Source organism: Cyphellophora attinorum (genome assembly GCF_001299255.1).
Source record: "Cyphellophora attinorum strain CBS 131958 chromosome Unknown Contig25, whole genome shotgun sequence".
Lineage (NCBI taxonomy): Eukaryota > Fungi > Ascomycota > Eurotiomycetes > Chaetothyriales > Cyphellophoraceae > Cyphellophora > Cyphellophora attinorum.
Window position 1 is genome coordinate 20612 of NW_017253253.1, and position 26312 is coordinate 46923.

The 26312-nt window shown below is 53.9% G+C and overlaps 14 protein-coding genes across 14 annotated transcripts; 6 read left to right on the forward strand and 8 right to left on the reverse strand.

Annotated features, from left to right (window-relative positions):
* Window positions 1-2: 2 nt before the first annotated feature.
* On the reverse strand, window positions 3-1166 carry AB675_1426 (uncharacterized protein; the record flags this gene model as incomplete). The annotated part of the gene is made up of 1 exon (XM_018141316.1): window positions 3-1166. The coding sequence occupies one exon, from the start codon at window positions 1164-1166 to the stop codon at window positions 3-5; it is 1164 nt and encodes a 387-aa protein (XP_017997288.1).
* Window positions 1167-2364: 1198 nt separating this feature from the next.
* AB675_1427 (uncharacterized protein) lies at window positions 2365-3231 on the reverse strand (the record flags this gene model as incomplete). Its single annotated transcript, XM_018141317.1, has 2 exons — window positions 2365-2567; window positions 2643-3231. 2 exons carry the CDS (start codon window positions 3229-3231, stop codon window positions 2365-2367), a joined length of 792 nt encoding a protein of 263 aa, XP_017997229.1.
* A 618-nt stretch (window positions 3232-3849) lies between these two features.
* On the forward strand, window positions 3850-4293 carry AB675_1428 (uncharacterized protein; the record flags this gene model as incomplete). Its single annotated transcript, XM_018141318.1, has 1 exon — window positions 3850-4293. One exon carries the CDS (start codon window positions 3850-3852, stop codon window positions 4291-4293), a length of 444 nt encoding a protein of 147 aa, XP_017997276.1.
* A 339-nt stretch (window positions 4294-4632) lies between these two features.
* AB675_1429 (D-amino-acid oxidase) lies at window positions 4633-5887 on the forward strand (the record flags this gene model as incomplete). The annotated part of the gene is made up of 4 exons (XM_018141319.1): window positions 4633-4661; window positions 4724-4861; window positions 4915-5122; window positions 5174-5887. 4 exons carry the CDS (start codon window positions 4633-4635, stop codon window positions 5885-5887), a joined length of 1089 nt encoding a protein of 362 aa, XP_017997169.1.
* Window positions 5888-6264: 377 nt separating this feature from the next.
* AB675_1430 (uncharacterized protein) lies at window positions 6265-8573 on the reverse strand (the record flags this gene model as incomplete). Its single annotated transcript, XM_018141321.1, has 2 exons — window positions 6265-8475; window positions 8535-8573. The coding sequence occupies 2 exons, from the start codon at window positions 8571-8573 to the stop codon at window positions 6265-6267; spliced, it is 2250 nt and encodes a 749-aa protein (XP_017997199.1).
* Window positions 8574-9316: 743 nt separating this feature from the next.
* On the forward strand, window positions 9317-10478 carry AB675_1431 (uncharacterized protein; the record flags this gene model as incomplete). The annotated part of the gene is made up of 2 exons (XM_018141322.1): window positions 9317-9559; window positions 9606-10478. The coding sequence occupies 2 exons, from the start codon at window positions 9317-9319 to the stop codon at window positions 10476-10478; spliced, it is 1116 nt and encodes a 371-aa protein (XP_017997268.1).
* A 279-nt stretch (window positions 10479-10757) lies between these two features.
* AB675_1432 (uncharacterized protein) lies at window positions 10758-11291 on the reverse strand (the record flags this gene model as incomplete). Its single annotated transcript, XM_018141323.1, has 1 exon — window positions 10758-11291. One exon carries the CDS (start codon window positions 11289-11291, stop codon window positions 10758-10760), a length of 534 nt encoding a protein of 177 aa, XP_017997161.1.
* Window positions 11292-12265: 974 nt separating this feature from the next.
* Window positions 12266-13075, reverse strand: AB675_1433 (Calcineurin subunit B; the record flags this gene model as incomplete). The annotated part of the gene is made up of 5 exons (XM_018141324.1): window positions 12266-12276; window positions 12332-12666; window positions 12715-12788; window positions 12839-12891; window positions 12943-13075. 5 exons carry the CDS (start codon window positions 13073-13075, stop codon window positions 12266-12268), a joined length of 606 nt encoding a protein of 201 aa, XP_017997185.1.
* Window positions 13076-14100: 1025 nt separating this feature from the next.
* AB675_1434 (Enhancer of polycomb-like protein 1) lies at window positions 14101-15923 on the forward strand (the record flags this gene model as incomplete). The annotated part of the gene is made up of 2 exons (XM_018141325.1): window positions 14101-14253; window positions 14415-15923. 2 exons carry the CDS (start codon window positions 14101-14103, stop codon window positions 15921-15923), a joined length of 1662 nt encoding a protein of 553 aa, XP_017997281.1.
* A 330-nt stretch (window positions 15924-16253) lies between these two features.
* On the reverse strand, window positions 16254-18211 carry AB675_1435 (Ribosomal lysine N-methyltransferase 4; the record flags this gene model as incomplete). The annotated part of the gene is made up of 3 exons (XM_018141326.1): window positions 16254-17033; window positions 17394-18004; window positions 18076-18211. 3 exons carry the CDS (start codon window positions 18209-18211, stop codon window positions 16254-16256), a joined length of 1527 nt encoding a protein of 508 aa, XP_017997260.1.
* Window positions 18212-18654: 443 nt separating this feature from the next.
* Window positions 18655-19764, forward strand: AB675_1436 (tRNA N6-adenosine threonylcarbamoyltransferase; the record flags this gene model as incomplete). Its single annotated transcript, XM_018141327.1, has 2 exons — window positions 18655-19394; window positions 19740-19764. 2 exons carry the CDS (start codon window positions 18655-18657, stop codon window positions 19762-19764), a joined length of 765 nt encoding a protein of 254 aa, XP_017997155.1.
* A 609-nt stretch (window positions 19765-20373) lies between these two features.
* AB675_1437 (SNF1 protein kinase subunit beta-2) lies at window positions 20374-22112 on the reverse strand (the record flags this gene model as incomplete). The annotated part of the gene is made up of 3 exons (XM_018141328.1): window positions 20374-20442; window positions 20500-21091; window positions 21289-22112. The coding sequence occupies 3 exons, from the start codon at window positions 22110-22112 to the stop codon at window positions 20374-20376; spliced, it is 1485 nt and encodes a 494-aa protein (XP_017997186.1).
* A 559-nt stretch (window positions 22113-22671) lies between these two features.
* AB675_1438 (uncharacterized protein) lies at window positions 22672-23238 on the forward strand (the record flags this gene model as incomplete). Its single annotated transcript, XM_018141329.1, has 3 exons — window positions 22672-22854; window positions 22904-23075; window positions 23135-23238. 3 exons carry the CDS (start codon window positions 22672-22674, stop codon window positions 23236-23238), a joined length of 459 nt encoding a protein of 152 aa, XP_017997198.1.
* Window positions 23239-23336: 98 nt separating this feature from the next.
* On the reverse strand, window positions 23337-25743 carry AB675_1439 (Atypical kinase COQ8, mitochondrial; the record flags this gene model as incomplete). The annotated part of the gene is made up of 2 exons (XM_018141330.1): window positions 23337-24674; window positions 24739-25743. The coding sequence occupies 2 exons, from the start codon at window positions 25741-25743 to the stop codon at window positions 23337-23339; spliced, it is 2343 nt and encodes a 780-aa protein (XP_017997246.1).
* Window positions 25744-26312: the final 569 nt, after the last annotated feature.

Consider the following 26312-nt stretch of genomic DNA (forward strand, 5'->3'; position numbering starts at 1 on the left):
GCTCAGCACTCCATTTCACTATTCAGTATCTGCTCTGGTTCCGAAACAAGTGCCAACCAGTGCTCATCATCGGTTGAGGTCGTCGAGACCTCAATCTGCTCCATTTCAGGGTTGAAAGTGCAGATGGACCGGGTACGCTCTTGCAGACGCTTCGTCTGCTCGGCTTGCGCAGTGTCCATCTTCCGTCGCAGCTGCTGGCCCAGCGAGTCGATCCGTGACATCGCTGCGGCAGCCAGACCGTATCGTTTTCGCAGGTCGTGCAGGACCTGCCAGCAGCAGTAGAACTTCTGCGTGCTCTGCTGGCAGATGTCTTGAATCTCGGAAGTCGTATTGACCAGATGTGCTATTGTGATTGGAATGAGTGCAGAAACTGACGAAGAGGGAAGGAACCGCACAAGGTCCTCCTCATAAAGCTTGTGATGGACAGTTGTCGAGATCGATATCGCCATTGCAACCAGTCGCGTATCGTGCGTACGGAATGTGGTCACCCCAGATGTGGAATTCGCATCGGCAGAATTGCAGAAGAAGGTGAGCACGGCCAAAGACCAAAGACCGATCACAGCCGTCCAGTGAATCTTCACATTACCGACTTCAGCAACATCTGCATCTCTGGTATCGAAGGCATATCTCTGAGCCCAGTATTGCAGCAACAAGCGGAGCTCACCATCATTCTGACCGGTAATTGGACGTCCTGGAGCCGCGTCTAGCACTGGCCTGACGATTGCGCATAGCTTCTCGAGAGCAAGACAGGGCTCGTCTTCAGTCTCGCTTGGTATGTCTTCGTGGACGACAGACTCTCGACCTGTCGTGTACCTCAATGGGACGAGCTGTTGTGGGGTCTCTAATTGAACCTGGCAGCGACTTCGCTTAGTCAACGAGAGAACCGTGTCTCTGATCAGCAGACATCGAACCGTTCTCTTCAGCAGCTCGTCATCACCCGCGTCAGTCCATTGGTCACACAGCAGAACCTGCGCCTGCTGCGTTGCCATCGCCAGCCACCGGTGCTCGACTCGCACTGGACACTCCTCGTAGGTCATCAATATCATGCACTGAAGCAGCACAATCACGCTCTGCTCCGATTCGGCAATCATCAAAGCTCGAGCACGATCCCACAAATATACTCGAAGCTGCTTCCCAACGTCAATGAAGACCGACGCGGCAGCCATCACGGTTGTTGGAAGCAAGCTGGTTGCTCTGCTGTTGTCATGAATCTCAGAAGCCAGCTTGTGAAGATTGAGCATCGGAAGCAGCGGATGAACGTATAGCTCGTACGCCAGCAGCAGCCGGTTGCGCAAAGCTGGATCAGTCGCAAGTCGAGCTCTCTCTACCAAGACCGGGTCCGGAGTTGAGATACAAGAAGACCGCCCAGACGAGGCGAACCTCGCGGAGTCGGCTTCAAGGTCGGTATCGTTGTACTTCTCACTCCCTGTCGCCGAATGGGCTGTTGAGTAGGACGTGTAGCTGCTCGCTGTACTCCATGGACTGCTTGCCGATGAGGTCGAAGACGAGCACACAGTCGACGGTGACACGACAGGGTCGTGGCCTGCTGGCCTACTGCATGGTGGACTGATTGCTGAGGAGTAAATGCTTTCATCAGCTGCTGTACCAAGCATTCTCTCGAACAGGTGTTGCCGTCTGCCAGGCTTTATTTGGCAAGCAATGCTTTGTCGCTCGCAGCGAGAGCATTTTGATCTCCTCTCTGTCATATCGCAGCGTATTTTCTTCACGCGACATCCTTCGCATGCCAGAAGGGATTGCGGTTGTCTCAGCTTTCGCTTCAGAGTCTTCTCCGGCTTCACCATTGTCTGAAAGCCAGAAGGGTGATGGTGAGATGACCTTGTGTTCACCACGTGTTCAGAAAAGAAAACAGAAGCATCCTTGGGTCTACCTCTCGCATTCGCACATGATCAGCATCAAGTCCGGAGCGCAGAGGTACAAAGCATACGTGCAGCCTCGTAGCCGGTCTCGTAGCCTCGTTTCCAGATCATCTGAGCGATCCGACTGGACAATGTCAACATCAAGCCGGAAGCCGCCCTGACCTTTGCAGCAAGCTTGTCCCAGATGGGCTTTAGCAAGAGCTCGATTGCTCCCTTTGACGTCGTTGACTACGCAACTAGCTTGAACTGCACGTCTGTGGTGCCAATCATCTCTGGGGTAGGTGAATTTACCTAGCACTTAGGTTTGTGGGGAGAAGACGGGGAATCATCTGTCACTGCATCTCCTACCCCTTGGGACTCTCGCCTCGTTGCTGCCCATTTCTAGAAGAGCGGAGATCATATGAACACTCATCACCAATGTTGTGACTGCTCCTGCAGAGCTCATCACAGGCAAAGACCGTGCTGACAGGGTCGCGAGATCCGACACTTATGGCTGGTATACTGCCATCTCTAGCCCACCACTGAATGGCAGTGTGACCGATCTCCATGGTCCGCTGGGATTGCGCAGTATTGACAAAAGCTCCTGGTAGCCCTCTCGTGACGATATGGTGTTGTCGACGAAGACGACAGAGTTTCGTCTCATCCTAGACTGCACTAGCTTGAGTGCTGGGACGGCGACATACGGCCAGACTGGTCGAAGGACAATGTTAGCGGAGCACCCCTGGAAGATAAATGCACAGCGGCAAGGAGAATAGAAAGACCTACTATCCAGTAACAATGCGTCCACAAACTGCCCATCCCCACCCAAGTCCTCCTTCAGCGTCTCCTGCAAATCTCCCACCCTCAAGTCAATCACGTCCTCCACCTCCATCCCGCACTGCTTCCAAATCCCCCTCGCCTTCTCAGCCTTCTGCTCCTCCTTCTCCGTAGCAATGACCCTCGGCCGCGAATCCCGTCCACCACACTTCGCCACAGCCAGCGCCAAGTAGATCGTGCTCACGCCGAAACTCGTGCCCGCCTCCACCACTACCTCCGCTCCGATCGCGAGGAGCGTGTTGTAGATGAAGAGACACTTGTCCTGGTCCAGCGCGATGAACTTGTCTAGCATGAGCTCGTCCATTTGCTGGGTCGCGTTGTCGTGGTCCTTGGACGAATTGGCGGACTTGAGTTGGGCTCGAATGGATGACCAACGGGCCTTGTCGATGGCGTGCTCTTGGGCCAGTGATTCGGCGTGGAGGGTGTTGAGGAGATGGGCGATGTGCGGTGAGAAGGTGGCTGGGATGTTACTTGTGTTGTTGGTTGGAGCCGCTGGACTACTCGAAGGGCGAGAGCGCTGCGGCGCTATCGAAGCCATGGCGGAGCTTTATGCGGGCTTCGCGTGGGTTTTTGGACGACTATACAGTGCTCTGAACTGTGTTCGCCGCAGAATGTCCGCCTTTCGCTGTCATATATAAGTTGATAATTGTCTGGCTCTCTGACTCACAAAGCCGGTTGACTGGGTGTTTCTTCCAGATTGGATATCACGCCAATGCGGGCCGCGGACCTCACATGGTCTACGATTACGAGATTGTGAGTCCGACCTCTAGCATCGAGATCTAATACGGCCAATGAACTGGTCAATTTGTTCAGGGTTTGGGATGAAGGCTCATAGGGATGAGAGAAGAGAAAGGGTTGTTGAAGCATTCGGCGAACGAACTTCCGATCTCCGAGTCGGGCCTTGGCAGTTTGTCGAAATGTACTGAACACGGGCCCGAGCTCCAATGCGCTCAATGTCCTATAAGTATAATCATAAATGGAGGGCGGCGCGAGATGCTTCACCCATCCAGTCTGCAAGCATCGCGGCACGTAATCAAAGCCATCGCAACTGGACTTGCTCCCTGATTTAGTGATGTCGCTTCGGTCCAGACGAGCGGGAGATACTATAGCGAGCACACCTGCACCAACACGATCCAACAAGCTCACGAAGCCACCAATGGTAGCCTCTGCCGGCCGTAGCTACTATCTTCTCTCCGTCTCCCGTGACCACGTACTCGCAGCACGCTCATTAGGAATCGTCCAAGCTTGTCATGGCAAGCAAGGACCCGTCCAGCGTATGAAGCCTGGTGACGGCATCGTCTTCTACTCAGCCCGACAGCAGATTAGAGGCAAAGACCTCTGCCAGCGCTTCACCGGCATCGCGACCATCCAGGATGGTGACGCGTACCAGGATAGCTCGAACGAGAGCTTTCGGCCGTGGCGGAGGCATGCAAAGTTCAAGAAAGAGGCAAAGGAGGTCGATGTGAGGAGTGTATTGCCGAAACTCGCATGTCTGAACAATGGAGCAGTCGGCTGGGGACGTGCTTTGATGCGAGGAGTGGTGAAGATTGGGGAGGACGACTTTCGGGTGGTGAGGGAGGCTTTGCTTCGAACGAAATGAAAATGAAGCGCTGTTCTCAAGATGCTACGACGTTTGTCCCATTCTGCGTGCCTGATAGCATTCTTCAAACAGACCAGTAGAGCTTTTGCTAGCAGTTGCCTGAGATCAGTATCACATAATGCATAATGAGGATGTCAAAAGGCGGCGAGGCAGCTAAGCGGATGTTGACCGTAACGCTGGAGCCAATCAACGCTTGAGCTTCCCGCAGGCATGGAGTAGATCACTATCTCTTTGGCACATTGAAGAAGGCAACGACGACGGTCGATAGAGGACCGGTGTACAAAGCTGATCATTTGGGACATGCTGACCTGAAGAATTGTCACTGTCACGCCCGCGGAAATGTCACAAAAGAACATCGTAGTCATTGGGTGAGTCCGTTTCAGCAACAGGTACTTATGTGGGCATGGCAGTGATCTAATCAACTCCCCAGAGCAGGAGTAGCAGGTCTCACGACCGCCTTTCTCCTATCCAAGAACCGCAACTACCGAATAGTTGTCGCAGCAAAGCACATGCCCGGCGACTATGACATCGAATATGCAAGTCCGTGGGCAGGCGCGAACTACATGCCGTAAGTGCCAGTGGAACCTTCCACACTTACGCCCACCGCTGACTGCCACAAAGCGTCTCCGTTCGTGGCACTGCCGCAGCAGAATGGGACAAGAACACCTGGCCACCCTTCGAGGACCTAGCACGCAACCACCCAGAAGCAGGCGTGCATTTCCAAGAATGTGAGATCTACCAGCGTGCGAAGGACAAGGGCTCTGCTACGGCGACATGGTTCTCGGAGTTGTTGTCAACTGAGCCGTGGTTCAAGGATGTTGTTCCGAATGTGAGTTCCCGACAGACACAGACAGAACGCTTTTGCTGAAGGTGTCGACAGTTCCGGATAACGTCGAAAAATGAGCTGCCTCCGGGCATCGACTCAGCCACTGCATTCACCTCAGTCTGCATCAACACCGCCATCTACCTACCCTGGCTCGTCTCACAATGTCTGGCAAATGGAGTCATCTTCAAGCGAGCGATCTTCAAGCACGTCACTCATGCCGCAGCGCCATCTGTCCATCCAGCTGGCAGTGTCGATCTCGTCGTGAATTGCACGGGTCTCAATGCATCGAAACTGGGCGGCGTTGAAGACAAGACAGTGGTCCCCGCCCGAGGACAGATAGTGGTAGTAAGAAACGACGCTGGTAAGATGCTCGACGTCTCAGGTACAGACGACGGGGAGGATGAGGCGTGCTACATCATGACGAGAGCGGCTGGTGGAGGCACAATCCTGGGCGGTTGCTATCAGAAGGGCAACTGGGAATCACAATTCGATCCGAGTCTCGCTATGAGGATAATGAAACGTGCGGTCGAGATTCATCCGGGCTTGACGGGAGGGAAGGGTATTGAGCACCTCGACATCATTCGTCATGGTGTCGGATTGCGACCGGTGCGCGAAGGTGGCACGAGGATCGAGAAGGAGCGTATTGGCGGCACTTGGGTTGTGCATAACTACGGCGCTGGAGGTGCAGGATATCAATCCTCGTATGGTTGTTCCCAAGCAGCCGTGAAACTTGTTGATGAGGCTCTGTCAGCGAAAGCAAAGTTATAGAGCTTGCACAAAAGACAGAATAGAGTACACCATACTTATCATTGTGATGTACATGCGTTAGTTGCGCTGAAACCTTCTGGAGGATCTCATCCGCGTCTGATCGCTGCGTTGAGTATGCTTGCGCTTCCATGTCTGTGTTCATTCATATGCTGTCCCAAGCATTCGAGTTTCCAGGCTGCCGATAATCCAGAACTTTTGTTTGACCGGTACCTGAAACACGTTTGGGTATGTTTCCCAAGATAATAATACATTGTTGAATTCATGAAGTGTCGTCCCCTTTCTCTGGAGTCGCGAGCTCCCACGAAGTCGAGCCGAAGCGCTTCTCGACCCCTCCAGAGACGCAGCGAAAGTGCTGCTCAAGGAATCGATATCGACACTTATCGAGTCTTGGGCTGAGACAGCATGTTCAAACGACTCATGCTCAAGCCTCGGCCAGGAGTGCCTTTCTGCTGACCAGGAACCATCGACTTGCGGTCACGAGCACTTCGAGCTGCAGCTTCGCGGGCGGCACTCTTCTTCTTTGGACTGACCATGGGCACCTTCTGCGTGGTGTCGATATCCTTGAACTCGAATGTTTTGGTCCTCTTCGATCGCTTTGCACCTTCGTCCTCTGATTCTTCGCCGTCATCCCATGCTCCAGGCACAGGCTGGTTCTCCTTAGAAGCCTCATGAGTATCTTCATGGGTATCGAAGTACATAGATTCGCGACGGCGCTTCTTCGCAGGCAGGCCATGGGCCATGGTAGCGACCTCAGTGTCGGCGAAGGGTTCGACAAGCTCAGGCGCGTTGGAGCTTCGCACACGTCTGATGGTCGATGGACGCGACGGACGAGTACTTGTGTCTTTCGGTGATCTTGTGATCGTGTTTGGCGCGGTGGTAGAGGTCGGTTGTGTATCTGCACTACGCTTGGGATGCAGATCAGTGAAGATAGATTTAAAGTCCTTGGAGCCAGGCCTCGGCAGGTCTTTGAGTCTCTGATCGACTGTATGCACGACTGGACCGGCTCGAGAACCGTGAGACAGAGTCGGGAGGACGGGGTACTCGACAGGACTGCTGGACGCATCCTCCCAGGATTCATCGTGGTCTTCCGGCAGGGTATAAGCAGCAGAACTGAACATCGAGCCTCGTGAAGCGCGTCGACCAGACTCTTCCGGCTGCACGAGCTTGGCAGGACTTGGACTGCTGTTTGTGAGCTTCACAGCGTAGCGGGACTTAACGCTAGGTGTGAAGTCGACCTTCTTGGTAGTCTCGGGAATGCCCGCAGCGGTGTTGGGACGCTTGGGAGTTCCTTGTCGATCGCCAGATGCCTTGTGAGGAGAACGCAGAATCGACTTGAGGCCCGAGAACGTTGGCAGTCGTGAGGCGAAAGACGGACCGACGGTCATTGGAGCAACTGGTGGCAGTTTTGCTTGTGGTTGTGGGCTGAAGAGGTTGGCAGCGCTTGCAGACTTGCGGATGGAGGGCTGCTCCCTTCGTACTTCGTTCTGAACTTCCAGCAGCTTGGAGGTAAACTTGGACATAGCAGCAGATGTACGGCCCATACTCTGTCGCGCTTTTTCTCTGAGGCCTTTCGCGGGTTGTGATCGGGGCAGCATGGATCGCTTTCCGGGCGAGGACTGAGCGGCGCGGGCAAGCGAGGCTTTTGTTGGTGAGAAGAGACTACTTGTGGATTTCGGAATGCCAGAGGGCTTCAAAGTAGGCTCTTCTACCGTACGAGTTGTCGAAACGTCCTCATGTTCTGAGCGTCGAGCGCGCTTGGCTGGACTAGAGCTCTGCTGCTGAGCCGCGGACTGAGGTATAGAGTGGTATGTACCTCTGGACAACGGACGACCGAACGAGCCGGCAAGTTGCTTTCCTGGAGTACCCTTGCCGGCAGTCTGAGGTCGCTCTGGCTCGTCGAGGCCAGCCTTGGATGGACTGCGCTTGAGTGACTGTGTGGTAGTCGGCTGGGCATAGCCTGGTCGAGCTCTGAAGGAGGAAGGGTGATTGGCGATCGAGTCCATCTTCTTGAACTCAGCCATATGAACATCACTGAATCGTCCAGCTTTGGCCTTGGGTCGGGCAAGCTTCCGACCATATGGATTGTACATTGCTTCGGCCTCACCGTCTCTTGCATCTTGTAGGTCTTTTTGCGCCTTCATCTCAGCTTTGATGCGTGCAGCATCCTCTCGAACGTTCTCCATCATCTTCTGTGCTTCGCGGCTGAGGATTGATTCGGAGCCGAAGGTGAAGGCCGGCGCAGGAGACTGCTTGTTGGCCGAATGAGAGGGAGTATTTTGTGCGCTTGCTGTAGATATACGAGGCTGTGTGATATCCTTGAAGCCCAGTCTCTTCCCAGACCCCATGGGCGATGGCGCCGTTGAGACGTATGCGCTCTTAGGATGCATGTCTGACTTGGTCGGTCGCGGGGCGGTCTTTGGAGTGTCGATCTTGGTCATCTCCTCGAGTTGCTGATCTTCTTTCGATTCTGTAGATCGGTGAAGTACGTTCCCAATGGACTGCAGTTGATCTTCCTCTTCCGCAGACTCCTCTCGTTCCAACACACTGCCGAGCTGAGGCTCCTTTGGCAGAGGTTTGTTGACATTGGCCTGTATGATTGTGGTCAGCGAATTCGGAGAAACGTCAACAAAGAGAAGGCACAACGAACCTGAGGAGCCTTGCTCAATCGTGCAGACCGGCGAGCCATGATGACGATGGCCTTCTCGGAGGCAGCTATAGAGGTTGAGAAGTGCTGCACTTATTACCACAGAAGCTCATTCGCCGTGGAGCGAGCAAGGAATGCAAATCTCGTGCTCGCTAAGGATATGCTCGTGTGCAAGGAATTGGGAGAGGGTTCGGGTTGAGCGGCCACACCGTGACTCCAATCGACTTTCCAGGTACGTCAGGTAAACAAACTAACCCTGATCAGTACTAGCGCCCGTTTGCTGGTGACACCTTCAACAAGCTTCGGTCTTTTGGGCTCCTTCGAATCGGTAGACACTGGCACTGTGACATGAACATGCATTCTTGCCATTCTCGCTGGTGATCAGCCTGTTCTCAAGCAAGCCTGTCACTAGAGCCTCGGAATCGTGTCATCGACTGATCAGCTTGCGTTCGTCTTCAACGACGACAAAGCTTCTAGAGAATGCCGAGGTCAACTTGATGCTTCAACTCTACTAATCATCAAAGTTCAGATGCACCAATGCATGCAGATTCGTGCATGTTGTAACAGTCGCACGAGGAGTGGCGTTAGCGGCGCATCTCTAAGACCGACGGAGTAATGGCATGACCAATTGACAAATATGTGAGTCCACGGTCGTGAGTCGAGCATATCACGCCAGAACAGGTAGGAGGTATACTAGTAATCGTCCTTGGCTTCTTCCGACTACAAAAGCAAAGCACCATAGCTGGTCGATAGGATCCGAAGCTGTCGAAACACCATCAGGCAGCATGTCTTCTTACCAAACATCACGAATATTCGTTGTTGGCGGGACGGGTGCTCAAGGCATTCCAGTGGTGAGAGGCCTTGTGAAAGACAAAAAGTACTTCTGTCGAATTCTCACCAGAGATGGGAAGTCTGCTCGAGCTCAGCAGCTGCTCGCCTTGGGTAACGTCGAACTCGTTGAAGGCACCTTCGCTTCAGAGCAAGATCTGAGAAATGGCTTCCGAGGCTGCGATGGGGCCTTTGTCAATGTGATATTTTGCCCGACTGATTGCCACAATTGGCTAACATTATCAGATCGACGGCTTCAACTGCGGCGAAAAGACCGAGATCTACTGGACTATCCGAGCATACGAGCTCGCAATCGAGGAAGGCATCAAGTTCTACGTCCACGGCAACCTCGATTACGTCTACAAGAAAAGCGGCTTCGACCCCAAATTCCGAACAGGCCACTACGATGCCAAAGGCCGTATGTCTGAGTGGCTCTTGGAGCAGAACAAGCAGAACGGCAATCGGATGGGAGCTGCTTCGTTCACCACTGGCCCATATATCGAGATGAGCATCTCTTCCAACACAATGTTCACCCCCAGCATCGAGAATGGCACCGCAACATGGCGCGTTCCACTTGGCGAGCACGGCGGAGGCGTCGTCCACGTCGCCCTCGACGATTGCGAGTACTACGTCAGATGGATGTTCGACAACCCAGATCGCATTGCGGGACAAGACCTGGAAGTCGCCATCGACCACATCAGCTACCATGACCTAGCAAAGGCCTTCACGAAAGTCACTGGTCACCCTGCTCAATATATCGACACGACCTTGGAAGACTTCTGGGCCACTGGTCCTATGGCTCCAATCGCCGATCAGCCGTGTGGATATAACAACGACAAGAATGATCCAGCAACCTTCACGAACAGGCTGAACTTCACAGGATTTCTCAACATGTGGAAGTACTCACACGGAAACGACGAGAAAGCAATCATCAAGCGAGACTACAAGTTGCTGGACGAGATCTTCCCCAGCCGGATCAAGACTGCTGAGGAGTGGTTCCGGAGGGAAGATGCAAAGGGACGGGAGCAAGGAAAGGGAGACCTCTGGCAAAGGGTGCAGAGAGAAAACCTCAAGCCGATCTTGAAGATCGCAGAGGATAAACGACGAGGAAGATTGTGAGGCACAGCTCGAATCGGGCGCTGCATACAAACTTCCTGCCGCGGCGAAATTCGCAACTGGTACTCATCCATAAAACTCGACCCAAAAAGACTGTGCACCTTGCGCCTATGGACACGGACATTTGTTGATTTGAATATGATTATTGTACACTCTCTGATATTCCATGCTGAACGCCAACACATTCTCATCACATCGTTATGAAAACACGAAGCTCGACACAATACCCTGACCTTCCTTCACTGATCCCTGCCGACATCTAGAGTCTCTGGTAGCCATGATCTAGAACTTCCGTCCAAGCTTGCTGCTATGCTTCCCAATATCCTTCGCAGCACTCTGCTTGGCCTTAGCCCTCCGGGCATCCTCGGCAGCCTCAACCTCCAAATTCCTAACATGAGCCTTAGCATCCTGCACAGCATTCCTGGAATGCATCAGAGCCCTCTCCGCATCCCGCTCCGATTGTTCCGCAATCTGCACGCGTTCACGAGCAGCGGCAATGCTAGGATCTTCCATGTCACGGTTGCGCGAGAACATGCCGCCACCAGTGCGGGCAGCAGGTGGGTGGCCGTGGTTCATGGATTGACTGTTGCGGTTGCCGCGGTGCAGAAGGCCGCCGCTGTTCTTGCGGTTGTCCTCGAAGTCAGAAGAGGACAGGGATGAGGAGCGGCGGCGCGAGAACATGCCGCCTCCATTGTTGCGGCGGTGGCTGTCGGTGGAGTGCCGCGTGGTGTGGTGGCCGTGGGGCGCGTTGTTGTAGGTTGCGGGTGGGGCCTGGGTGGCCGGGACAGTATTATCCTTCTTGCTGAAGAGACCCATGTTTGTGGTTCCTTGTTGTTGATGTGGTGGGTTGAGGTTGGAGTGATGGTGCTTGTGCTTGGCGGTTGGCTTAGCTGTTGTATGTGGATGAGCTGAGGTCGTGAGTTGAGCGTCAAGAAGGAATCAAGATATAGATATCAAAAGAACGCGAGCACACAGGGCCTGTTCCCAGTTTTTATGCTCTGGCCAGGTTTCCCTGCACGGGAGGAGCACAGCGATGATGCAGTGATAGCGTCGCGTGCAAGGGCCAGGAAACTTGGCATGGGGTGCCCTCTGATGTCATTTCTGACGACGTCTGGAATGGAATGACGGCTGGGCTGGGTTTGGCGAAGCCCGACAAGCAGTGATTCTACACCGTGCTAGCTGCAAGCGGCTGGGTAATATGCGGCAGCGTATGATGTTTCGAATATCTGATTCTGGGTTTTCGTAGTAATGTTCGATTCGTGGGGACAGGTGAACACCTCCAGATCGTGTGGCTTTTTATGATCTGTGGCGCATGCACCCTTCCTATAAATCCCCCACACTGTGGTAAGCTTTAGGGGACGCTGTGGCTGTGTTGTTGTATATACATCGAAGCGCAATTCGCGATGTCACTTCCAATAATCTCTGCTGAACCTTGGCTCAGATTCAGGCAGCCGCGCCTGTCGAGTTCGCGACTTCAAGCGCAATTGCAGACACAATGCTTGGCACGCAGTGCCGGCAATGCAGAATGTCAATGTATTACCTTGTGGGAACAAGATAGACAGCAGAGGCTTTTGAACACAGAATCTGTGTGGTCACGACTAGACAGCAATTGAAAGGATCAGAACCAGCCTGGGCGCTCCATGGATGTATTCCTCGTCGTCGATCTACCTCGTGACTTCGTTCCGGACACCGTGCGAGATGCATGTGTATAGTGCTGACAGAGCCGGCCATGTCACAACAACGCCGTTGCATAATCGCAGTGATTGATGTCTTGCGATGGGTTTAGCTTCTCAAAATTGATCTGCTTGGATGTAAGCACGACTAGCGCTGTCCTCGGACTCAAATGCGATACTCACCCAACGTCATGCTCATGCTAACATCTGTATTCTCAACCATAGCCTGGAACTCTTCGAAGCTGATCTTGCCATCGCCGTCCTTATCGGCCTCCATGATAGTCTTGTCCACAATCTGCTGCAACTGCTGGTCCTTCAAGTTCGAACCAACCATCATCTTGAGAACGATGAACAGCTCGCCATTTGAGATGTAGCCGTCCCGATCGATGTCGTAGACCTTGAACGCGAACTTGTACTTTTCCTCCTTGTTGCCCTTCGATGAGAAGGCTGACAGGCCGAGCACGAATTCCTGGAAGTCGACGTCGCCCCCACCGTCCTCGTCGAAGATGGCGATCATCCTGCGCAGCTGTTAGCAGCGCTCGGAGACGCAACCATGCGCTCATCACCTTGTGGCCAGTGGATTCGAGGAAACCTGTGGCAGGGACAGGAACTCTTCTCGCTCGATGGTACCGCTGTTGTCCTGCACATCCTGATCAGTGTACGCCCTCTCCATCAGGCGCTTTCCCGTACCTTGTCCAATTTCATGAAGCGTTTCCGTAATCTGTCGACCTCATCTTTGTCAACTGCTCAACGCATTAGTCGACGCCCTCTCAGGCTGCGGTGAGACTGCGCACAATTGGATCCCGCGACTATATTGTCCAGTATTTGTGTTCCAGTCACAGTCTGTCTCCGTCTCGACTCGTAGAGCGCGGCATTATTAGGCTCTGAAGGACTGCCTATCGCATCAGGCATGTCCGAGGCCGACATGGCCGGCGAACTTCTTTGTAGGGTTCGCTATGGAGTGAGGCGGGTTGTGAATCGGGGGCGGGCTATTCGCAGACTCTCTGAGTGGTGTCGATCGAGCGTGGTCAGGCGAGCAGGATCGGATCAGCTTCGACGAATTGTTCAGTGGGAGTGGCAAGCATAAGCAGTGAAGTTTGAGAACCGCAGATGGTGGTGTGCAAGTAGTGCGGTTACGAGACCACCAAGCGGACACCGATACTAGCAGCGGGGTCAAGCCACACAAATGTGGCTGTGCCATTCTTCATTCACAGAACTCGATGCGCAAGGACAGTCGAGATGGCACGACTGGACTTGCAACTGCAATCTATCGACGTAGCTGCCGGTGTTGAATGCGCATTCGTTTCAGACTACGGATGATTGCTGAATGCTGATTGATACTATTGTCTCTCATGCTGATCTTAGTATTCAGGGGAAGCAAACACACCACTGTGGCGGTGCATAATCGCCTTTTCCGCTGCCTCTTGAAATTCCAATGTCTTGTCGTCAGTCACATGATCAATTCACCAGTGAACCCTGGCAAATTGCAATTGCTGCCGAAGCTGCCGTCGATTCGGGGCTGGTCACTTGGAGTCGCAGGTGCCCAATTTTGAAGGGGTGAAGCCCCAAAAAAGGGCTGATTGTGAAAGCTAACGACGCAAGCACCCAAGCGTTGCCCCTCGTTATCGCCTGCAGAAATCCTCACTCTCCCTCTAGCACTCACCTAAAGCGACCTCGAAAAAAAGCAGTCGCGAACTTCTTCATCGCAATTCGGATTCCCTAGCGACTTTTTTATCCATTTCTCTTCGAAACTGTATTCGCAGAGTCAAACGCTACATTTTGCATCCAGACACAAGAATTATCAACCTTAATTGAGTCTGCCACGTTGTTTCGCGGTTTTTGGATGTCGCGCTGAAGCGTTTCTACCAAACACCGGCCCCTAGTGGCTCTTACCTACCAAACTCCAACACCTCAAGTTTGGTGTTCACTGGCATGCCTGCTGTCATTGCAGCATGTCGAGTGCACGTCGCACGACAACTCGACCTAAAAAGCTTCAATCTCGACAGCATATTCAGATAGTCCGCGAAGACCAAATTGAAAATGTTGTTGACGTTGATTCTGGTCGCGGTCCTGTTGAGACTGGCGTCGAGAAAGCTGAAGAAGCTGTGAGTTGTCCTATTCCTTCCACTTTGCACTGCACTCGCTCCCCATTTTTGCGCTGGTCTTGGCACTTACCTTTGCCGTCGCTTCCATCGACAACCACATCATTTTCATCGACGATATCATCGTTGCCGCAATTTGCATCAATACTGACTGTCGCACACAGGAATACCATCTTCAGCAGGCAATCAAAGCATCACAAGCCGCCAAGGATGGTGCCGTGCCAGACGGATACATCCCAACTCCACCTACCATTGCTAGTGACATCCAGTATGACGTCCTGTACACCAAAGGATGGCAGCAGCCAGCAACATACATCCGGTCGTCAGCTACAGTCGAGGACTGTGCAGGTACGCCGTATTGCATGGATGAGGAGGATGAGCTGGCATTGAAGCTCATCAACGCCAAGTTGCAGCCAAATCAACCTCAAATCAGCGAGGACCAGTTTGAGGATGTCATGAACTTCTTCGAACAATCCGCTCATACCAAACAACCGTATGCTGCCGTCGATAGTCCACCTGTGCTCTCACTCGATGAGCTGCAGGAGCAATTTGACGAAAGTCATCCGGACCACGTTCGAGCACTCACCAGAATCATATACGAACACTGGGCGCTGCGGCGGACCACCAGTAGTAATCGGGACTTGTCGCCTCATCTCAAGTTCGAAACAGGACAGGAGTCTGACGATTCGGATCCGTACGTGTGTTTCCGCCGCCGTGAATTGCGACAGATTCGGAAGACGAGAAACCGCGATCTTCAAAGTGCCGACAAGTTGCGAAAACTTCGTATGGAACTCGAAAGTGCCCGTAACCTCATGCTCATGGTCAAGCGGCGTGAGCAGATGCGAAAAGAAAGTCTCGAGATCGATCGGCTAGTATTCGAGCAGCGCCAAGCATTCCGTGAGACAAAGCGAAAACTCGCCATCAAAGGCGATGAGGAACTGCTGATCAATCAGAAGAAACAGAAGGTGACGCCGGGCATGACTCCAAACCAAGCTGCGTTTGCACAGCAAATGCGTATGCCGGGGCTGCCACACGGTACATCGCACGACCTGCGGACCTTGGAAGAAGTTTGGGGCGAGAAGACGCGGACAATCCAGCAAGAGATCCATCTGAATGTCGAGAAGCACAAGCGGTGGAACGAAGGATATGTCGATAGAACGAAAGCGCCACTTACACCAGAGCCAGAACCGGATGTCCAACAGCCAGAATTCAGAAAAGCCATGGCTGCACAATTACCAACCCCGCCTGCTAGTAACTCGGAAGAGGAAACACAGCCGAATGGAGAAGGTCAGATTGAATTGAAGGAGAGATCGAGGTCGTCGACGCCGTTCCGCTATGCTAGTCCCGTAGACGACAGCGACGGTCCAGATCCTATGCCCGCATTCCGGCGACGAATTGGTCGAGGTGGTCGGGTGATGATTGACAGACGCTTCCCGCTCCGCACCAAAGCACAGCCGGTCCATGATCCAGTTCTCGATGACAGATGGAAATTCGATACCGACCACTCCGACAGTGAAGTTGAAGACCAGGTCCAGATACCAGAATCCAGCCACATTGCACTCCGCGCACATCTGGCTGCACCTCAACAGCGACCCATTGACCAGAGTACGACTGTCCCTGGACGCCGGCTCACCATTCCGCAGTCCGAAATGCCTGCTGTTGCCGCATCGTAGAGACATGCGCGCACAATTTCCCACCTTAGGCAATATCGATGAGAGCACAATTTCAAACACTCTCCGCTCTTTGTGAGCTGAACAATGTACCACAGCAGTTGCGATGCAGTGTCGATTGACAGCATCGGCATAAGTCGCTTTGCAGGCATGCAGGACCAGGTAGATAGGCGATGAAAGGTTTCGCATCGTCGGACTCGATCCACGCTTGGAAGCTTCCACCAGCATTTTTGACTGGTATTCCAGACGAGCAATGCTAAGCGAGCATGCTCTCTGACTTGGTATTCGTCGAGAGATCCTGCCCATAGGCGAATGAATGAACTCCTTTCCAGCTCAGCGATGTCCGTTAGCTTTGACTGCCTTTCGTGATCTGTGCTGGTCATCGCCCAGCTTTCGCTTCTTCTGGCTCTCCCGTGCCGTTGCTTGTGACTCAGCTTGCAGCTGCGTAAGGTGAGCGGCACAACGATCGATGAGTAATTGGAGGATCTCCTTTTCACTTTGACGTACTACGACAGCGGCGGTGTACCGCGATGCCTGGACGTGCTCGTTGGGAAGGGCGACGGGTGATTGAGCAGAGATTCTGCGATCTTCCTCCAGAGTAGTCGCATACTCAGACAATCGTCTGGATGCAGCTGCCGAGAGTAATGTTGCCTCCTCTTTAGTCATCGCTTGACCGACCTTGAACTTGGAGAATCCTGACGCAGTAAAGGTCGTCAGGGCACGTAGTACAGTGCGAAGATCTTCCGGAACGTACGCGTCGGGCCCTCCGACCGGGCTCCGCAAGTAGATCGAATAGCCGTCATCAAGAACTTCCTTGTCATCGAGCCTGGCCACAGCACGGCGCCAAGCCTCGTTGTTCTTAGGATCTTCAAGACCGGCGAGCTCCACAAGCAAATCATGGGCGAGTTCGGCCACGTCATACTGTGCGTAGTTGGGAGTGATGTAGCCATAGCAGCGAAGCAGTTCCGAGCGAGGTAGTTCGCCGTAATCGTTGTATAGTTGCTCTCCAGCTTTGACTGGACGGATCGTGTACATGACCAGGTTATCATCTTCTTGCGACAATCGAGCATTGTTGAGGTCGGCGTCGGCATTGAGCATGTCCGCAAATGGTACCTGAAGGAATGCTTGATCAGCATGTATTCTAAGGCGACGAGTATGAGTGGACAAAAGACTGATGCAGCTGCCCAGGTGTGGCTCTAAGTACTGGGCGTTTTCTCCAAGTCGACCACCTTCCATGCTCGAGCCACACATGCTGCGCTTCATGGATTCCTCGTGGAGGGCACTGAGGCCCTGGCACCGTTCCGCTGACTGAGTTGTTGGGCTTGAGACAAGCCTCAGTCGAGCGTCGGTATGAAGGATAGAAGCCTCGTGGGTGTTCTGGCCAGGGAGGGTGCTTTTGGAAAAAGCGCCCAGTACTTTTGGTCACAACCCGGCTGCCTTTTGGTAGCTATCGGCTTGGATGCTGAAACTTACCATGCCCTTGAGCGGGTCGACTTCATCGTCCTCGCGAAGGTCGTCTTCGTCGCCGTCGTCCTTGTTACCGTCGTCTTCGTCGCGGTCGAGATCGAACGAGTAAGCTGAGATCAAGCTTGCTGCCATGTGAGCCAGCTCAGTCAGTCTAGCGATCTTTGCCTCCTCCTCAACCTCCTCCAATGGGAAGGCGAGAGGCTGGGCCAGCATTGGCATTATGATCTTTTGTTTCCATTCCTTCTCCACCTCCGACTTTCCGATTTTCTTTACGACAGCAGAAGCCTGGAGCTCCGCCACCTCATGCTCGTTCCAGAACATAAGGGTGTTGAAAGTAGTGGGCAGGACCTGGAAATATGGGTACCAGTAGGACTCTTCGCCTTTCAGGTACTCGTGGATGATTGTGACAATGAGAGGCAGCCACGAACCTTGCCCTTCCAAACATATGAGGACAGATGTCAGCCCGGCGTCGTTCCCATGATTTCGATGGGCCGAGATGGTGAGCACCTGGCAGCGCTTTTCCCCGGTCGGATGAACCACAATATCTGGGGCCTCAAGGACCATACTTCGTGGAACCCGAAATAGAACCTCGTTCACTGGGATATCTTCACGCGCGACTATACGGACTTGGGTCAGTATTTTCTTCTGGGAGGTATCGTGATCTGTAGCCTCGGCACCAATCACTTACTAACGCCACGTCCGGCACCTTCTGATCTTAGGTCCACCAGAGAGATCTTGTCTGAGAGCGAAGTCCCTTCGATCGATTTAAACCACTCGACGAAGCGTCCGCTGCGAGCCGCGAAATCGTCGGCTGGATCCGCCATTTTGCCAGGAGAGGCCCGGAGAGCAGGTTGACGCAGTTGGCAAGTGCACTGGTAGAAGGATGTGGCTAAGCAGTTTGCCTGGCAGTTCTCTGCGAGGTAGGACGATGTGAGAAGCAATGGTGTGCATTGCAGTGGCATGAGACAGGTGGCGTGCGTCTCCACTCGCGGGCCGGAAGCATAGTTCTGCCGGCGCTAGCAAATTGGATACTCTTAACCCCGTGTGGCATGTTTGCTTCCTGCCTTTTTGACAAGACAACAGAGCAACTTCCCAGGCTAGCATGGGAAGCAGACTGAGGTTGTAAGATAGACAGAGAAGTCGTCAGTTGGTGAAATCACTCACAGGCAGATATCGATCCCAGACTGAAGTGTCTCCGACCCACTCCTCTCCCATTCCCACCACACGCCAAACACCACACAATCACTCGCCTTGACTACTCACCACCATGTACGCCGTCGGCCTCGAAGGCAGCGCCAACAAACTCGGCGTCGGCATCATCCACCACCCATCCCCCCTCAACTCCAAAACCACCAAAAACTCCAGCTTCATCCTCTCCAACCTCCGCCACACCTACCACTCCCCACCTGGCGCTGGCTTCCTGCCCAAAGACACCGCCCTCCACCACCGCTCACACGTCGCCAAACTCACCCTCGACTGCCTCCGGGAAGCCAACATCCCCCTCTCCGCCATCTCATGCATCTGCTACACCAAAGGCCCAGGTATGGGCGCCCCCTTGCAGTCCGTTGCTATCGCCGCTCGGACCCTCGCTCTGCTATGGGACAAGCCGCTCGTGGGCGTGAACCATTGCGTCGGGCATATCGAGATGGGCCGCACGATCACGCACGCGCAGAACCCCGTCGTGCTGTATGTCTCTGGTGGGAACACGCAGGTTATTGCCTACGCTAGCAATCGATATCGAATCTTTGGTGAGACGCTGGATATCGCTGTGGGAAACTGTCTCGATCGGTTTGCGCGGACGCTCAATATCCCCAACGATCCCGCGCCTGGATATAACATTGAGCAACTTGCCAAGAAGGGGCGGCATATTCTCGACATTCCCTATGCCGTCAAGGGGATGGATGTGAGCTTCTCTGGGATTCTTGCACGAATGGACGAGTTGGCAGCGCAGATGCGCGCCGGCACGCTGAAGAGTCCCGAAGGAGACGCCATAACGCCAGAAGACCTGTGTTTCACGCTGCAGGAGACCGTCTTCGCGATGCTGGTCGAGATCACCGAGCGGGCGATGGCGCATGTTGGGAGTGGTCAAGTTTTGGTGGTCGGTGGAGTCGGCTGCAACTTGCGCGTACAGGAGATGATGGGCATGATGGCCGAGTCTCGTGGTGGGAGCGTCTATGCTACCGATGAGAGGTTCTGCATCGACAACGGCATCATGATTGCACATGCGGGGTTGTTGGCGTATGAGACTGGGCAGACTACTGAGCTCGAGGACAGTACTTGCACGCAACGATTCAGGACGGATGATGTTTGGGTGGGCTGGAGGGATGATTGAGCTAATGACTCGGCTCCCAGCAACAAGTTTACAAGAGACTTTTAGGGGGACGGCGCACAACAACAAACTCAGGCTATTCGAGAAGTGCGAGCGAAGAGTCTAAATTTTGTTGGAGCTCTAACCATGACCATGGTCTACGATGACAGTCGCCATCGTGCTCGCCCTGGCACATCTGGACTGCTATCTCAGCTGCCTATCATCAACGAGCCTGTGGCGCTCACCGCCATCTGTCAGCCACGGAAGCCAGTAATTTGGCAGATCATGGAGCTCTTCTGCCCGAGAAGTTTTGTGTCGTGCAGGTTTGATCGGGAAGTCCTTCCAAGGACCATATGATGCATAAAAAGGTATCAAAGTGCTCATCCGTTCCAACACGACTGAAGTGGTTTCCATCGGCCGCACGGACAACTCAGTGTATGTTGAGACCTGGTGCTCTTGATGGCGGGGAGCACTGTTAACGCAGAGCTTACATCGTTTCTTCGCAGAAGGGAATGCGATTAGCCTGGATGTTCAACCATGGCTCGGGCATGGCCTCCTCGCTCATCAACGACTGCCACGATCGGCCACCCACGCTATGCATGTCGAGAAAGCAAGTCTGTCGTCGACAATCTGACCTGTCGCGGGCGTGTTGAGACATGATCACATTTCTCACGCCACTCACTGCCCAGGTGCTGCTCTATCGGTCCTCGGTACCGGCACCGGCTTGAAGCTGATCGTGGTCACATACTAACGCCACAAGTCAGCTTTCAAGGTCACAAGACGACTCGCTAGAGGGAGACATACCTTCTTCTTGTACCTCGTGGTGGTACTAGTCGCCAGAACCCCATTTCTGACGCTGCTAGTCATCAGGTGATTGAGAACAGTATGATTCGGCAACCCCAACACGCTGCTATCGTCCTTGTTCGGCAGCACACCGTTGAGGATGGCCTTACCCAGGAACAGCGGCAGACTTGGCGGGCCTGTGGTGGTACTGATGACGTGCAAAGCATCCTGATATTTCTGATCCCGCTCGTCCAGATCAATGTCGTCCAGAGCCTGTGGGATGATCTGACGAAAGTCCCCCGGCAGGATCTCCTCGGCAAGCAGGTCAGCTTCCTCGTCCATGGGCACTTCGATGCCATCGTCATCATCCATAGCCTGCTGTTGTGTGGGCTGGGGAATATCACGCTCCTCTGGAGGGGCCTGAGTGCTCTCACGTCGTGCCTTGGCGACATCTTCCGTGGCGATCTCGATGTAGTTAACAAGGACATTGTTATAGTCGACAGCGGTGGGAAGATCCGGGTTGGTCGTCATGACTTCGTCGACGAGAAACATAAGGTGGTGAGTGCCAGGAGGAAGGGCCAAGCTGACGAAGTGACCTTTTCTGCCATCCTTCCTATACCAAAGTGTCAGCTACAGCCTACATGAACGTGGCTACTTGTGACTACTGTCATGCCGCACAGTCCGCATCGAGGACCTCAGACACGTTCTGTCCAGTTTCGGGTGGAAGACGGTCATAGGTGCGGGCCGGGGTTGGGGTTGCGGGTGGATGCAGATCCGAGGCCCGGCAGACAAAGAAAACGTTGTACTTACAGATGATGCATCTTGAACTTTCGCTCCCAATTGGCAAACGTGCCCGTGATAAAGACTCGACTGCCTGCATGAAGCCACTCGATGGTCGTTTGCACAGTACCAGCGGCAGGATCAGCTGGTGGTAGTTCTTCGTCCATCTCCTCATCGTCAGTGCTGCCTGCACTCATGACAGATGACTTGCGGCGTAGCTGCTGTGCCTCAGGCGCCAAGCCACCGACATCGTCGTCGAAGATGGGGACATCTTGCATGCCGGCATCGGCGGGCTCGAGTGTGGGTGACTCTGGAATAGGCTGCACTTCACCCGCGATGGGCAATGGCATGCGTTGTGGACGCATCTCTGAGGCAGGTAAGTAGCGACGGTCGTCAGCGCCATCGTATTGACTCGGCTTAGGTGGGTTGTCCCATGTCTCCTCAAAGGCCTTCTTCTCCATGGCTTCTTGCTTGCTGCGTGAGACGGGTACTTTCATTGGGACCGATGATTGGGCAACACTGGGCACGGACACCGGTGAGGCCTTCGATCGGCTTGGCTCTCCCTCTTCTCTCTTGCGCCGTGATGGCATGCGACTGACTCGTTTGGCACTGCTGTCGGGCGATGGTGAGGCTTGAACATACTGTGCGAGTTCACTCGTCTCAAAAGGTCTTGAGCTCGTCGTGGCCGTTGCGCTGGCCGTCGTTGCGGCGGGATCTGGGTTGGCAGCTCGGCTGTTGACCTGCAGTGCTTGGACTGATTGTCTGCGGTTGACTCTGCGGTCTTTCTCTACCGGAGGTGGATGGTGTGAGGTGCGGGAGCTCTTCTTCTCCTCCGATGAAGCCTGATTGCCCATCTTGATGATACTTCTGGTCTCGAGAATATTTCGGTTCGAGTTCAAGTTGTGTGTCGCGCGACCTCATGCACGCCGACGAATCGAGCGGCGGCGGTGAGTAGAGGGCACTCTCGTGTGATTATGATGGCAGGAAATCAGACGGAATTGTACGGGGATCCGATTGCATAACAACGCGAAGATGCGAACTTCGTCTCTCGCTGAGCTGGGAATTGCAAGTACGGATATGAGATGTGAAGGTTCGAGGGAGTGACGTTGGACTTTTGACGGAAGACGTTGAAGCGTCCGAGGGCTACCGCTAGCTGGACTGAGGGTTCTGGGGCTTGAATTTGGGTGCGGGGTGTGCCTGACCGAGCTGACTCCGAACGATCTGGCAGGCGCACTTCGACGAGTCAATCACTTGCAGGAGCTGAAGAGGTGACTACACCAAGACCTCCATCACACATATTCTTTACTGAGCATTCGGTCAATATGAGGTATCTGCATCTCCATCGAATATCACAGTGAGATTTACTACAACCTCGAAGGTGAACGGCCTCCAGAAGGCGGTCTGGCGCTCGCTATGCATCTGCATGAAGGTCTGGCTGTGGCAGGCTCTATCCTCTACTACACGTTGTTTCCATTTTACTACATCATTTTGTTGCTCGTGAGGTTGATTCTCATTCTCTTATCACCTGTAATCTATTTGGGCTATGTCTTCAAGGAAGCCACGATGATACCGGTCAGAGTACTTGCTCACTTCGAGGTAAGTAAGACTCCTCCCGGCTTGATACAAGTACTAAGGTCAGCAAAAGGCATTATGGTACTTCCTTGGCGCAGCGGTCGTCATCGGTGTCATCTTCGGGCTGGGCCTCCACTACACAATGCGCGTGATCACAGTCGTGTTGAAGCTTGACCGAAAACCCGAGCCAAAGCATGAGCCAGCAGAGGCGTCGGAGAAATCAACAGACGAGCAGCTCCCCCGAGGTCTTGACGCGCAATCTTATCGAGCAGCGCGGCAGGAGAAGAAGCTTAGAGAGCTTCAGAGGCAACAACGACTCGCGACAGATGCCCGAAGAAGAACGGCAGCACCGCTAGTCCAGGAGCCTCGCGGCAGGATCACGATGCCTCAACCTGCTTCGTCGGCTAGTAGTCCACTGAGTCCAGGAACCCGGAGACAAGCATTGCTCAGAGAGACGATTTTGGAGCACACCGATGAAGAAGACCAGGATTCGGCGTTCTAGCCGCTCACCGCAGGCCAGCTTTCTTCATTGCATCCTGGAAGAGGCTCTTACAGGGAACGCGGCTCTCGAGCTTCGCGCACAGCAGAAACGCCCCGCTCAGCTTCCGATGCAGGCTGTATGTCTCCTCAGGAGGCGGAGCAAGACGCTCCCGGACCATCACGGGAATGAGACCACGGACTCGGTCAGTGATCGTCTGGTCTCGGAAGTCATAAACGTCTGGTGCGTCGTCCAGAAACGGCTCAGCCAACGTCATGACGGAATCGACGTGAGCCTCGCGCATCGTCTTCGATTCATAACCTGTGAGATAGCCCAGCTCGGTCGAAAAGTCTGCAACGCCCTTTCGATCACTTCTTGAAGCAGCATCCAAGACCTGGGTGTACAGCTTGATGAATTTCTCCGGGTAGTCTCTGCAGGCGCCAAAGTCCAGGAGCTCAAGCTTGTTCGATGCTCGATTGTACAGGAAGTTGGTCCAGTTGGGATCTGATTGCATGTAGTGAAATTCGATGATTTCTCTCAAGCAGAGGCGGAGGATCTGAGTGCCGATCCAGTCCTTCTGCTCTTGCGTAAAGTCTGGGATTTTGGTGATGGCTGTGCCTTCCATCATCTCCATGGTTAACACCCTCTTTCCTGATGCTTCATCGATGATAGTTGGAACAGCAAAGACATCGGGCTCGTCCGCCAGCAGCTTCTTGAATCTTCGCGCCCCATCTGCTTCCCGCACATAGTCGCACTCCCAGCCGAGCTCTGTTCGAGCATTGGCAATGGTCTTGTCTAGATAGAGACCTTTCGGAAGCAGTCGTGACGCGGTCAGAAGCAAGGACAGATTATTGAGGTCGGACGATATCGAGTCTGCAACACCTGGATATTGCACTTTGACAGCTACCCTCCTGCCATCTTTCAGCGTCCCGCTGTGCACCTGACCGATCGAAGCTGCAGCGATGGGCTTCTCATCGAATTGCATGAAAAGATTCCTCCAATTCGCTCCTAGATCTGCCTCTATGACCTGATTCCGCTGTGATGCAGGCATGTAGTCTGCTTGATCCTGTACCCGTCGCAACACATCATGTATCGGCTTCGGTAACATTTTGGAATCTTGAAAGCTCATCATCTGGCCCAATTTCAGAGCAGCTCCACGCATCTTCGAGAGCTTCGCCACAAGTCTTTCCATGTTTGCTGCGCTCAACCAGATTGACCCATTCGATCCGCCGGATCTGCTCACGCTTTCGCTTACTGCACCAAAGGCCATGGACGCAGCTAGGCCGCCGTACTCGACTATGCGACCGAAGCGTGACGACGGGACACGCGACTCTCGCATCTCGTACGGTTTGGCTTGCTTCACTGACTGCTGCAAGTCAGCTATTGATTGATCAGTTGCGACATCCACAAATGTGGCATGGACAGCTTACCGGTGCTTGCTGAGCATCCTTGGCCATCTCCGCGGCAAGGTTCTCAATGTCTTTCTTCTCCGCCTCTGCGCTCTTCTGTGACATCCGAGCGCTTGTATGGAACTTCCTGCCAGCGATGCCTCCTGGAGCATACTTTGCCTTGCCCCTGCCCAGCATACTAGCGACCCGTGGGTTGTGAAATATCTGGGATAGCTCTTCGTCCGTCGGCTCAGCCTCAGCGTGGCCAGCCTCTCCCTCTTTGCTTCCGTGATAGTAGACGTCGGCATTAATGTCCTTCGGAATGTGAGAGTCGCCGCCTTGAAAGTCGTTCTCGATCTTTGGTACTCGGGTGCGTGGTAGTGCCGAGAGGACGGGCGAGGCGGTCCCTGGTGGCTGGTAGAATACATCTTGCTCCTGCTCTATCGTGAAGTCCTTCATCATTTCTTCTGTTGGCGGATCTGCGCTTGTCGCCGGTATCTGATCTTCAGCCATTCGCTGGGCTTCGCGAGCTTCCAAGGAAGACATGGGCTTTGCCACAGACGGTTCTGGTATGGTGGAGGCTCCGGAAGAGTCGACAGTCATGCCATCTTCTGCTCTTACAGGGTGCTGGACAAATTCTCCTAAAGGTCTTCGACTGAAGGACTCTGGATCGCCTTTCTCTGCACCCACAGGACTGTTCTCGGGAGGTATCGTTCCATCAGGATATGGACGCCGTCCAGCCTCGCGTTGGTCGACATCTAGATCTTGCCGTGGCGGGGCGTCCGCTGCCTCGTGCTCTTGCGATCGTTCGTAGAAGTGGTCCTGCTCGATCCCCTCTCGACTTTTGGCTCCTCTGTAGACAGCATTGCTGAAGTTCTGAGCAGCGGCAGCGAACGGCGCTGGAGCTTGTGTCCTCACGGCCTTGAATATCGAAGATGTCTGGGTGTATACTGACGCTTGTGCGAGCCGTATGTCGAAGTGTTTGGCGACGACATTCTTGGAGGCACTGAGGAGAGCGATGGCGTCGAGCACTCTCTTGCCTGACATCGGAACTGCTGCAGGATTGTGGTCACCGGCGCATGGCTGCTGTCGCTCGAAAAGTGTCGCTAGTACGGAGCTTGAACCGAAACGCGTCGACTACAAAGCGAGATGCGTGTGAGATATGACTGTCTAGAATAAAGCTGTCAAGAGATCGACGTCAGTCGATCTGATGTGCGGAGGATGCTTCTCCACACCAGGGGCTAGACTTCACATATCAGACTCCCTTCTGAGCTAGAATTCTTCTACTACACACGCAGAGCCTGCAGTATGGCTTGATGAATGCTTCCGACAGCGAACGCCTTCGTGCGCATGTAGCTCAGCTCGAGCTCGAACTGCTTACGGCCAAAGCGGTCCTCCAACAAGCGGAAGCCCGAGCAACAGCTCCCCGCAATGCCTCACTCAACGGCGATGTCAGCCACGGCCAGACACGCCCTGCAATGGTGGCCAGGGCTAGCTATGCGCCCACCATAGCCACTCTACCACTGGGTCCATCGATTCACAACTTAATGCTTCTGTCAGACTCAGCCTCCCACTTGGGTCTTTCGCCTACTCGAGCGGTCTGGAATCGTTCTTGG